Source organism: Calonectris borealis, chromosome 2 (assembly GCF_964195595.1).
Source record: "Calonectris borealis chromosome 2, bCalBor7.hap1.2, whole genome shotgun sequence".
Taxonomy (NCBI): domain Eukaryota; kingdom Metazoa; phylum Chordata; class Aves; order Procellariiformes; family Procellariidae; genus Calonectris; species Calonectris borealis.
In genome coordinates this window covers 27066238-27078776 of record NC_134313.1, presented here as the reverse complement: position 1 = coordinate 27078776, position 12539 = coordinate 27066238, and the positions used below count along the sequence as shown (strand labels likewise).

General features: G+C 37.5%; 1 protein-coding gene across 6 annotated transcripts in view; it reads left to right on the top strand.

Annotated features, from left to right (window-relative positions):
- DPY19L4 (dpy-19 like 4) overlaps positions 1-12539 on the top strand; it is a 58376-nt gene that overhangs the window by 26240 nt on the left and 19597 nt on the right. For 5 of the 6 annotated variants that reach the window (XM_075141457.1, XM_075141460.1, XM_075141455.1 and 2 more), the window contains 2 exons: positions 720-878; positions 4134-9235. The exons of the other annotated variant lie outside the window; for it this stretch is intronic. In XM_075141457.1, coding sequence (XP_074997558.1) covers positions 720-878; positions 4134-4298 — 324 coding nt within the window. In that variant the 3' untranslated portion in view covers positions 4299-9235. Of the gene's footprint in view, positions 1-719; positions 879-4133; positions 9236-12539 lie in introns of those variants that run through there. 6 annotated transcript variants of the gene reach the window in all.

Below are 12539 nucleotides of genomic sequence, written 5' to 3'. Positions count from 1 at the left end.
GAGTGGCTGGAAAGCTGCCCAGAGGAAAAGGGCCTGGCGGTGCTGGTTGACAGCCGGCTGAACATGAGCCGGCAGTGTGCCCAGGTGGCCAAGAAGGCACACAAGAAATAGTGTGGCCAGCAGGAGTAGGGAGGTGATCGTGCCCCTGCACTCGGCACTGGTGAGGCTGCACCTCGAATACTGTGTTCAGTTTTGGGCCCCTCACTACAAGAAGGACGTGGAGGTGCTGGAGCGTGTCCAGAGAAGGGCAACGAAGCTGGTGAAGGGCCTGGAGCACAAGTCTTATGGGGAGTGGCTGGGGGAACTGGGACTGTTTAGCCTGGAGAAGAGGAGGCTGAGGGGAGACCTCATCGCTCTCTACAACTACCTGAAAGGAGGTTGTAGCGAGGCGGGTGTTGGTCTCTTCTGCCAAGTAACCAGCGATAGGACGAGAGGAAATGGCCTCAAGTGGCGCCAAGGGAGGTTTAGATTGGACGTTAGGAGAAATTTCTTTACTGAAAGAGTGGTCAGGCCTTGGAACAGGCTGCCCAGGGAAGTGGTTGAGTCACCATCCCTGGAAGTATTTAAAAGACGTGTAGATGAGGCGCTTAGGGACATGGATGGTTTAGTGGGCATGGTAGCGTTGCGTTGATGGTTGGACTCGATGATCTTAGAGGTCTTTTCCAACCTTAATGATTCTATGATTCTGTTCTATGATTCTATGTTTTCTTAATTTATAGATTTATCAGATCTATTCAAAGAGGTCAGCAGAGGATATTTATAAGATACTCACATCTTACAAAGCCAATTTTCTGATTATTGAGGATTCGATTTGCAATGAAGTGGGACCTGTAAGAGGATGTAGAGTTAAAGATCTATTGGATATTGCTAATGGTCATGTAAGTAACAGCAAGAAAAAAATGAATGTTTGAATGCATAAATAATTCATTTAAAAAGAAATCTTATAATGCTGATCTTATTTTTCTGATTGTAATTGTCATGTAGACAAAGACTCATACATTTTAAAAGTGATCAATGATGTTTTGTTTTGTCCATTTCTTATACACCTGTAATCTTACCCCATACTATTTTTTAACTGCCCTAATCCCTCCTAATACATTAGTATTAGTAACTGTGCTGCTTTTCTGCCAATCATTAAAAACCATTTAACTATATAAATGTTTAAGACTGTAACTGAAGAGATTATTACAAAATTATTATTACTGAAGACTGAAGAGATTATTACAAAAGCAGTAAAGCCCTGCCTCAGAGGGCATTCTTTACTAGCTTTAAAGATGAAATTTTAAAATGGATAAACTTAGTTCTTCTAAAACTCTGTCTGGGATGAGAACTAGTCTGCATTCAGTTCAGCACAGCCTGTTTGGTACTGATGAGGTTACAAGTCTATTCGGTTCAGTCTCGCAGATAGGTTAGCATCCCGATAGATACTTTAAGCCACAGCTTAAAGATTGGTAGAAAGATTGGTTGAATAAACTGTAGAGTTATGAAGATACCCATGAATGCTACTTCAGTCATTGCCATGCTGTGTCTGCTCTGAATGCTGATAGTGCTGCTCTTGCTGCTCAAGTAGGGAATGGGATGGGGTTTATAAAGAGATCTCATTGCCACTTGTTCATCTGCTTCTTGGGAATCCAGCAAAAGTTTTGACTTTATAAAGGCAGGAGTGGCTGTAAACTCAGTTAGGGTTTGGTTGCTTGTTCCCAGGTCAACAGGGGAGAAGGAGTCACCAGTTACTTCTAAGCAATCACAGGTTAGCTTCATTTAGTTGGTTTCCTGACTAAGAAAAAGAACTTAAGCATCTATTTGACATTACAGCTTGTTGTGTATTAATTATACCAAGTTAATCCTTGGTTTGAATGCCTTTTTTTTTTTTTTCTAATGGGGAGCATACATATGTTTCTTGTATATAGTCTTACATTCCATTCTTGGGGAAAAATCCAAGCTGTTCATCTGTGTTAGGTATTTTAGAAGCTCTACTTCTGATGATACATGTTTCAAAAGAACTTGTAATGGAAGCATTTCGTTTCTGTAGTTGCTTTTGTTTGGGGGAGTAATTATAGGGGTGATGCATTTTTAGGGGATTACTCTCTAATTTCCCCAGGAATCTACAACTGGTGTCAGTTTCACTTGTAGGTTTCCTGGCCAGTTTATCCATGGAGGATATTGTCTCTGTTTTCTTCCTTACCATTGCTGAAATCTATCCTTTTTCTTTCTTTGCCTTGCTGCTAAAATCATGTATGCCATGATTATTCCATGTTGTAACCAATATACTATACCATAACAGTCTGTGTGTGTGTGTATGAATAACCTCCATCATTGATAATCAGCATGTTATCTCTCAGTTTCTTCTCAGCTCTGTTTTTCCATGACTAAGTTCCTGTTCCCTCTTCACACTTAGGATGTCAGCTGGAACAATTAAGCACAATTTCAGGATTCCATTGCCTCATACCCCTGCATCTCTCATCTCTGCGCTTCCTGCATGCTTCTCTCCTGCACATAATCCTGATCTCACCCTAACTTCATCAGCACAGTTTTACTGTCAGGTTTTTAAGTTTTGTTTGATTCATACATCAGAATGAGTTTCTTCCTCCTTTAACTCCTAACATCCAGTTATTCAGCAGTTCCTCCTAAGCAACACTTCCCAGTACTTTTCAGAGCAGCTGTTGCTTGCGATGGTAATTTCAATCAAAGGGGGGGGGGAAACATCAAGAGACAGTATCCAATGCAAGGAACCTGTCTTTGATAAGTGCCACACACAGCGTTGTCAGTACACAAAACCAGTCATTTACTATTTTTGTGTGATTAGGATTGTCCTGAAGTGACAAGAGTTATCCTATTTAAAGCGGAGAGATTAAGAAGGGGAAAAGAAGGTTCATGATGAGAGTTTCAGTTAAAATCCGTTCTGCTGAATGTCTGTAATCTAAATCTGTAACAAAACAACTGGTATATACATTTAAATGTAGACAGCTGAGTGTTCAATATTTTTAGAAGAAGATTGGTTGGCCTAGTAATGAACATCACTTATGCTTCCTGTGTGTGGCTGAGTCCGTACTGGGTTGGATGCTAAAAATGCTAGTTGTAGAAAAAATATTGGAATGGCCAACAGGAATATTTTTTTCAGAAAGTTGACATAGTTTGTTCCTGAAAGTTGATATAGTGTGTTGTCTCAGGAAGCTTTGAAACAAAACTCTCTGTTTGCTTGCTAACAAAAATTGCCTAAGTCATATTGAAAAATTATCAAGACTTTCCAAACTAGTGGAAGCTAGTGTATACGTAGTTGGAGACTACGGCATTTACTTATTCCCAAAATAAGTGAGACAGTGGACAGGCTGTTATGCTGTTGACAGGTCTATGGATGTGCTTTCCAAATTGCTGTGTTTAAGAAGACAAGTATTACTTTCTAGCTTGGACGATGTCCTGTAATCCTAGTCAGATATCTTGTTTGTGACACTGGCTGAGAGGATATGATTATTGATAGGGCAAGGCAGCAGTCTGTTGCTGAAGGACTGTACCTCAGGGGAAATATCTTTGTGTTTGGTAGCCACCGATAGATTTTTCTCCATGAATTTGTCCTACCACCTTTTTTTAAACCCATGTAAACTTGTGCCATCAGAAGGAGTAGCGAAGGGATTTCTTCAAGGATATCAGATAGTAGATGCTAAAACGCACAAGCAATTTGCTTCCAAGACAATTGGTTGGCATTTATAGGGCGATACGTGAGTGTGTGTCTTCAGTCCTTATTAGGTATGTCAAACTTAGTTGGCCTAGAAAAGGTAATTGAGAATTTCCTTTCCTACATAGGTGGTATGCTATGTGCAGGTCAGGTTTGAAGTACTGGGTAAATGGGGCATGTGGATAATTTCCACTGCTGCTGTTCTTTATTGTATGAATAAAGTACACTGGTTTTAATGCCTGCTATCCTGACAAAGGTATTAATTCACCAAGGTTATTTTAGATGGTTAAACAAATTATAGGGGAATATCTTTTCAGCTTATTGGAGTCATACAGTATGGAAATTAAATGTCTATTATAAATGAAATTTACAGAATACAGAACTAAATTAAATGTACAGAATTACGTTCTGTAATGACTTACCTTCAGTATTTTAATTAGATCTTCTTCTTTTCTGACAGGTGGTTTGTGAGGAAGGCGACAGTTATGCCTACTCAAAATATGGACGATTTTGTCATGAAATCAAAATGAACTATTCTCCATATGTGAATTATTTTACTCGAGTATACTGGAATAGATCCTACTTTGTATATAGAATCAACACTGTGATATCCTTCCAGTTGTGAAAAAGCATGCAAGCTTCTTTCTGAGGATTGATTGTGAATGAAATTCAGTTGGAAGAGTTCCTTTTGATCAAGGAAGTTATTTTTGCAGATACATGTGCGCACATGCAGTGTATTGACAACTTTATTTTACCAAACTGGAATTCTTTGAACTACAGATCAACAGACACAGATACCATCCTTGAAGGAAACGGGAAAATATGTCTATTTTACAGTCTCTACAAAGTGTGACAGTCTTCCACGTTTTTGCATTTTTCTTCCCATTATAAATCATCTTAATCTTCATGTAAATGAGATTTCTAACTTTATTGTTAGAGAGCCAATGTGGGTAGACTTCAGTAGATGCAGAAAAATTATTTAAAGAGCTCATTTAAGTCATATAGCTTTTATTTTCTAGCAAGAAAGCAATTGGTATCCCGAGTCTTTTCAAGCAAGTGTTTGGGTTTTTTGGTTTTTTGGTGTTTTAATTCTTCCTGTCTTCCACTGTAAACATTTCTGTGTTTATCAAACACATATTCATACATCTTATGTGTAGCTATAGTGTTTGTATAAATCAAATAAGGAAGATTTTATTTAAACAACACTTCCATAGATTAAGGCACTGATCTCTACATTGTTAGAGACATGTTAGTGGAAGTGCTTGGTCTTAGACCTAACAGTAGGAGTTGACAAAGTCAGATCGTCAGTTTGGAAAGAACTTGCCTTCAGGATTTTTCCATGTTTAAATGTGTACGTGTGTATGCATATGTGTGTCTTAGCAGCCATGAGAATGGGCCATTATACAACAGTGTGCCATACTTGTTTTTAGGCAAGTGTAGCAGGACAGCTAGGTTTGCTACTGAGACTCCCGCACTTCTGTTTCACCCTCTCTGTGTGCGTGCTGGTATATATGTGTGTGTGTATGGGGAGGGATGGATGACATCATTGCATTCAACTCATTATGTGATAGTTATATTAAGATAGTGCCATAACTGTAATTTAAAACACTATAATCACCACCATTAATAAATAATGGTACAGTTGTTCATAGCTATTTTTATATCAATTATGCAACTACACTGAGATCTTTGAAAATTTGGGAAAGTACTCTGCAATCTTGCTTCCCTCTAAAGTTTGTCTTCCTTATATGACCCCCTTTGCCTCTACAACTATTTTTCTTAACAAATTATCTGTTCATCCTGTTTGTTGCTGGCTGATATACTTTCAAGAGAATGAACGATGCTTTAATTCCAACTCTGGGCCTAATCCTGGTGTTGTGAATGGAAAATCCAATAAAAGGTAATGGTAACTTTGCTTACATAGGTGTAGCTGGACAAAAAAACAGGATGTAAGTTTTGGAAGAGGTTATTCACCCATTAGGAGTTACCTGCAGTCATTGATTCTTGTAACACCTGGCCTGGAGACCAGTCTATCAGGCATGTGGGAATGGTTCTTTGGAGCCCAGATGTCTTTAATGAAGGATCTGGCGTAATAGGATGAACCTTCAATTGAAAAATCTGCAAACCATTCTGCAAATGAAAGCTGCAAAATGATCCTTACCACACTTGTTGATAAAATGCAATTTAAGAGATTTTAACTCTGAAATTACTAGGAATTGCAGCATGTTGGTGTGTATGTGTGATTCCTGTCTGCTCTATGCAGATATGTTTGCTTGCTTTACACTAACAGGTAGTGCTGAGATTTTTTTAAATTAGCTATTATCACTATTGGAGTGATTTAAAAGAAGAAAGCTTTATTGTTGTAAAAGTCAACATGTCTATAATCTGTTTTTTACTTTCAGTTATATTTTTAGGCCTATGAGTCTTGACAAGATGTTAAATTATGCATTTTATTTGAAACCAACGTTCAGATAAATGCATCGAGTATATTGGATGTGATCATTGAGAGAAACATTTATCAGTATAACCGAGTTACTAGTTAAAAGTAAATATCCTTTCTGGGGATACAGTCGTCGTGTTGAGGGTAGTGTGTATGTGTGTCTCTGGCCAAATGCAGTCTGCATTTATTTGCTTATGCACAAGTGCATGTGTTTTACTGCACTGGACTGTTTCGGACTTTTCAATTACCGTAGGAGAACAGAAGCTAGTGTATTAACTTGAGCTATGGCAGGCCTGCAGGAACCTTCTCTGTATGCGCTAGTATGAATGTAGATGTAATATTTGGAAGTAAGTCTAGAGTTCCTTATACAATTTAAGTTTGTTTGAATCATTGTCAAGGAATTATATGTCTGTGTGTCAGCCATTTACTCGCCTGAATGAATACCATTTCATAACAGCAATAAGGCATTCCAGGTAGCAAACTTCAGGGTTACAACTGCACTTGGCTGGATGAAGTCGCATAGCTTACGGCTTCATGCCTTAGACTGCCATGCCAAGATGCAGTATTTAACTATCCTTGACTGCCTGCTGTGTTTTACCGCAATGCTGTATGTATGTGTTACCACATAAAACATAGTTTGAATACTTACATATAGAGCACACATGTTAAGAAAAACACAAACAAGGCCATCCGTACATCTGAAGAAAACTATCTTGTAGCACGCTGGCCTTTATACATGTTTAAGTGAACATGTTGAACTTTATTTGAACTGTGACATAGTTATTATTAGTTTTGTCATAGTTTTTAAGATGTATTCTTGATACTTCAATTGATTCTGTTTTAGGAGAATCATTAAAGATTTTTACCTTGCTTTTTATATTAGAGAAAATTGTACTGCAGCACCACTGGCACAGCAGCCTTAAGTACAAGAAGGGGGAGAAACATTGCTGTTGTTCCAGTAAAAAGGCATCATTTTTAAAATGAGTGACTGGAAGAATCATATCTTACACATAAAATTATAAGCTTGAATTTCTTATCCAGCTATGGCTTAGCAAAAATATTATCTATTCTAATCTCCATCTTTTGTGAAAAAGAAATGTAAGTTTCATGATATCCCTCAGAAGGACAATAGTAGGGCATAATTACATCGGACTTGTACGCACAACCCTAGCTTGGTTTTCAACCAGGTCACAGGTTTAACTCCCTGAAAGGGCTGGGGGAACATTTTGCAAATTTTGATCTGTTTTGCTATAGATGTTGCAGTTCAGTTGAAATACGTGCCTTGCAAGCTTTTATTAATCAAACAAAAAACTCAGTTTGTGTTTCCTTTTGTGAAGATATTTTTTTTTTTTAATTCCTGTCCCTCTGATTTCTGGAGCTTCTGTTGTGTCTTAATACCCCTGCGTCCGAGGATGCTTGTGTAGTGAGTGGTGCAGCTAGGATGTATGCCAGCCATCTAACAGCTGTTCACTGGGAAGAATGAGAATTTGCATGGCAATTTGTGTTGCTGTTTTGCTGGCTTATTTCCTCCTTCACATTTCCAATTTCTGATATGCTTGATCTTCCTAAACGCAAAAAAATTACCTTGAAAGAATAAATTGAGTATAGTATTTTCAGGCACTCACCTGTTACCGTTAGACTTGTGGCTTAAAGTTTAATCAAGCCACAGCTAAACTGACATGTACAGTTTTGTCTTAATCTTAAAAAAACGCTCTTTCACTTCCTGAATTACCACACACTTGAACTCAGTTGATAGATTTGCCAGGAGATATTTGAGACTAATTAAATAAAGGCATTTCAGAACATAAGCTTCTATTCATATTATTTTAAAAAGTACTGGGTTTGTTTCTTCCAAAGTAAATGGAAATACAATTTAATACAATACAATCTTAAATACAATTTCCATTGTGGGGGCTAAGGAGGAGATACACAAATATGGAAGAAAGAGGGCCAAAATGTTTAACAGGCATTGAAAATTCTTCAAACTATTTGCTCTGGTGGCATTACTGTTTACAGAAAGGTAGGAGGTTAGGGACAAAATCTTGTTCTATCACCATATTTTTACTAAGTCATCTGCAAATGTCCAAATCTTGTGACCCTTCATCAGCTTTCCCATGCAATTCACATGAATAGGAGCTGCAAGATCAGGTCATAGGGATTGTAAACTGTCATTGAAACACTTCTTAATGACTGCTGTTAAGTATGTATAACGTATCCTTTAACTAAAAATCTAACAGGAGAAAGCGTAGGCTGTTCGTGTGAATGTGTGGGCATGCCTGTTGTATTTGCATTTAGAGATGTCTGTTTTACTCTTGTGATTTGAAGATGTAATGAGAGTAACTTCTATTATCATTAATGGTGGTTGAATCAATAAATCTCCTAAATACTGACGGGCAGGTGGACTCTAGAGTACTATGGTATTAGAGATGAAAGAAAAGCTGAGTTTATTCCAACAGAAGCAATAGTTCATGAGAAATAATACCTCAACGTAAATCTGTATAATCATGCCTTTAGTACTCTCTTTAAAACTTAACTTGGGGGGGGGGAAGTGAAAATTCTAAAACATGCAGTGTGTGTTACTTTAGTAATCATTTCTACATCATTAGTACAGCTAAAAGAAAATACCACCATTATGTTGCTGCACTCTTACTATGCCAAATGCAGGGCTAGCAATGCCTAAATGTCTTCTGGATTGTTTGGTACCTCAACCAGATGTTTAAATGTGTAATTAATCTGGCAATGTTTTTGACTTCAGCGCAGTTAAATGTATGTCATTCTGCCTTTCAAGTGATGTTTAAGGATACCTATTGACTTGATGGAAAAGAGGGGGGTGTTTAATGCCTTTCAAAGTTTCAAACTTTGTTACTTCAGTAATGCAGAAGAATTATTGGTGGTGCTTTACTTGTTAACAGTGACATTTAGCAGTAGTGTATATGGCATATGGACATATCCATGTGCAGGTGTTTAATATCAGATTTAGGGAATCCAATTCCTTTTATCCTGTTTGTTGTCTTGGACAGTTTTTTTATCAAAATAATGTATACACAGTAAATATTTTTCTCTTGTGACAAACTTTTTCTGTGAAAAAAAAAAAAATTGTAATAAAAGCTAAGTCCAGAAAGTATGGATTGTTTGGGCCACATAAAAACTGTTTTATGCTTTCTTTTGAGAAGTCTGATACCCTTTCACAAAAAACATGTAGTTCATAATGAATTAACCTCCTTCCCCTGTTGCAGTAATAAAATGATTTTTGTATTCTGTTGCATTATTTGCATATGCAATTTCCAGTCAAGTGAAGACTGTACAGCATAGCTCAAATACCTGTCTTGTCGGGGCAGCATAAATACTCTTACAGCTCTTGAGGATTAGCTGTCATGCTGACTGTGACTACCTATTGAGACATACTGATATGAGGATGAGTGGCAAAATATCAGGTGCTTCATATGGAATTATTGAACTCTGACTTTCTCCCTAAAGATCCTCCTACAGCAAGCATGTCACCTGGAAATAAATTGCTTACTGATTTTTTTTTTTTAATCAACTAATGTGTCATCTGTCTTGAATTTTTACAGATTATGATTAAATATATTGGAGCCTTCTATAATTTTGTAAGATATTATTAGTAGGAGTGAAACCTTTGAATGCAGACTGCTTTGTAATAATTTACCATATAATGATATGAAAACGTTGACATTATTTTAGTTAAATTCTAAAGATGATAGAAATATCCGATAAAGTGCTTCTCCAAAAATCAATCATATAGCACGTAAAAAATATGTATTTACGTCTTTAATTCTTAATGGGTTTGAACAATTCATCAGACTGCTTCCTTTTAGACCAGTCAGGAAACAAGCTTAATTTTAAAAAAATTAAATGCAGTGATGTTGGATTATTCAAGTTTATCCATGAATTCTTCAAGTACCCAGGCTTTGTGATTGCTTAGCTGAAATGGGAATGGAGCTTCCTGGCACCATGAAATACATGTTGGTGTTTGTGTGCTCTTCCATGTCTTTATCCGAAACTGAGAGCATGGTTACCAGCTGTGAAATACAGACTATTCTATTATATATAATAGAATTTATATTTATATGTGTATACAAATAGGTGTATATAAAAATGTGTATATGTATTTTATGGGTGTAATATCTCTGTATAAAATATATATTCTGATTATAATCAATGTTTGAGAGGTGTTAGGTAAAATTACTGTTGGTTTGAGTTTTCTTCCCCCTAAATTGTAGCTCTGTAATCTGTTTCTAGGACCTAGTTTCCCAGATTTTCCAATTTTTGCTGTGACCCAGACTTGCATACTTCGATTCCTGTATGCTTTCAGATTGCTTAGGTAACAAACGTGAAAGACATTTTTTAATAGTAATGAGATAAGATACATCTCATTATGAATTAAATTGCATATATAGAATATACAAACATAAAGCAATATCGAGTAATACTGAACTATTCAGTAGGTTATAACACACCAGCAGTATATACGTTTACCTTCAGAATTTTGAGCAACTTTACAATGCCTTGGAATTTCTTCTTGTTTCAAAGTTTTGACTGTAATGTCTGCTGTCAAGCCTTGACTCCTGATGGTACTATACTGACTGGCTATAGAAAGACCAAAAACATGTTAAGACTGACTTCTCTTTTTTTACACTGTTGCAATAAATAGGAGCAGATTCTGTAAAATGAGGGTGAATATAAAATGATGCCCTAAGCCATTCTCCCCTCTGAACAAAGCTGACAAAGGACAGGCAAGAATGCAGCCGCCTTCTCTTCGCTGCGTCTTGTTACGCTGTCTGTGAGAGCCTGAGCGCAGAAGCTGTGGTCTCCCCGGAGTAGCTGTTGGATGCTGGGAGGAGCGCGCGTGGTTTCCTTGGTTGATCTAACTTCAACTCTGGATAATAATACAAAGCCACTGCTGCAGAAGTGATTGACCTGTTTATGCACTTTTAGAAAGGTACATTAAAATCAAGTCTTGTTTTCATTTCATCATGAAAACTTACTTCTGAAACACACACTAACAGTGTAATTTGCATCTATTTCCACATTATTAACAGCTGGATAAATGCTGCTGCTTTTTTTTTTTTTTCTTTTTTTTTTTTCCTCCTCCTCCCAGTTTGGCCCATTTTATGATGATCTGAGCTGTAGTCTGAACTGCTGGTTGCATTCAGGGACTTGTCCCAGCTGCGAGAGAGGGCCAGAGGAAGGCTGTTGGGCTTGCTGATGGTTCGGTCTCAGAATAGCAACTCTTAGATTTAGTGGTTGCAATTCGCAGTCCTCGGTTCACCAGATTAGGATTCTTCTCTAACAAACCTTAAAATAAATTTCACTGTGATCCTTTGGCAATAGAAGCTGACAGTGTCCTGAAGATATCTAAGGAGCTTATTTAATTAATTTAGATTTATTTCTTTCCTGTGTTGCTTCCTATCGGAGCCAAGAGCCATGTCTGCTATCCTTACTCAGGTCGCCTCTGGATTAACGCTGCATCGGTCTATCTGCTTCAGTTTCACAAGAAGAGTCAAGTTCCTTTGGAAAATATGGCCACACAGAAAGAGCCATACCGTTTTCTTGGCAGTGTCCTGAGAAGGAAATGAGGTTGGTCTGGAATGGACAGTCTTGAAGCATTTCAATATTTACTGTATATCTATACATAGGTAATACAGCTTTTGAGAATTGCTTACCATTCCTTAAGCTTTTTGGCTGCCTGTTGATCTCTGATGAGCACATAGAGTCAACTGTGAACAGTGGAAAATTCTCTTCCTGGTTTTTAAAGTAGTTACTAGGACAGAATATTGCCCACTGACCCTAAAGAGACCCAAACACAAGCCTGTGCTTTGAATTCCCCGGTCCCCATCTGCTGAACTGGAGCTCCCGCCCTACCCCTCAATTCCAGAAGAAAAATGGTTTTCATTGAAAAGGCTGATCGAGATGTTTAGTCTTTTCATCAATACTTTCGTTTTTCCAACAAAATAATGCAGTTTGGTCCTTTTGTTGTTGCTTGAAAAAACATCTGAACAGCCCATTATAAATAACTTTCACCATTTCAAAACATGTATTTAATGCGTATACAACTGCCTGACACCAGTAAGAGCAATATTTCAGCCGTGCATGGCTGGGATGCAGTCACATAATTTTAGAGCATCACAGTCAGACACACCTCAATTGTGTTTGCATCTCTTTAAATTGTAGGATAGGATGTGTGTCCACAAATACATATATATTTGGTTTGTCATAGCACAGGTTTTGTGCAACTGGATGTTGAAAATAACACAGTTGTGCTAGTAAGCATCCACGGAGGCAAGGTTGTTGTGGGTTCTGCTCTGTAAGGTGGGCCCTAAATTCCATCCATGGGAGTGACGTGCAGCAGAAGCCTAAATTTACATCATCAGAATGATGTATTAACAAGCGTGTTAACAATACGTG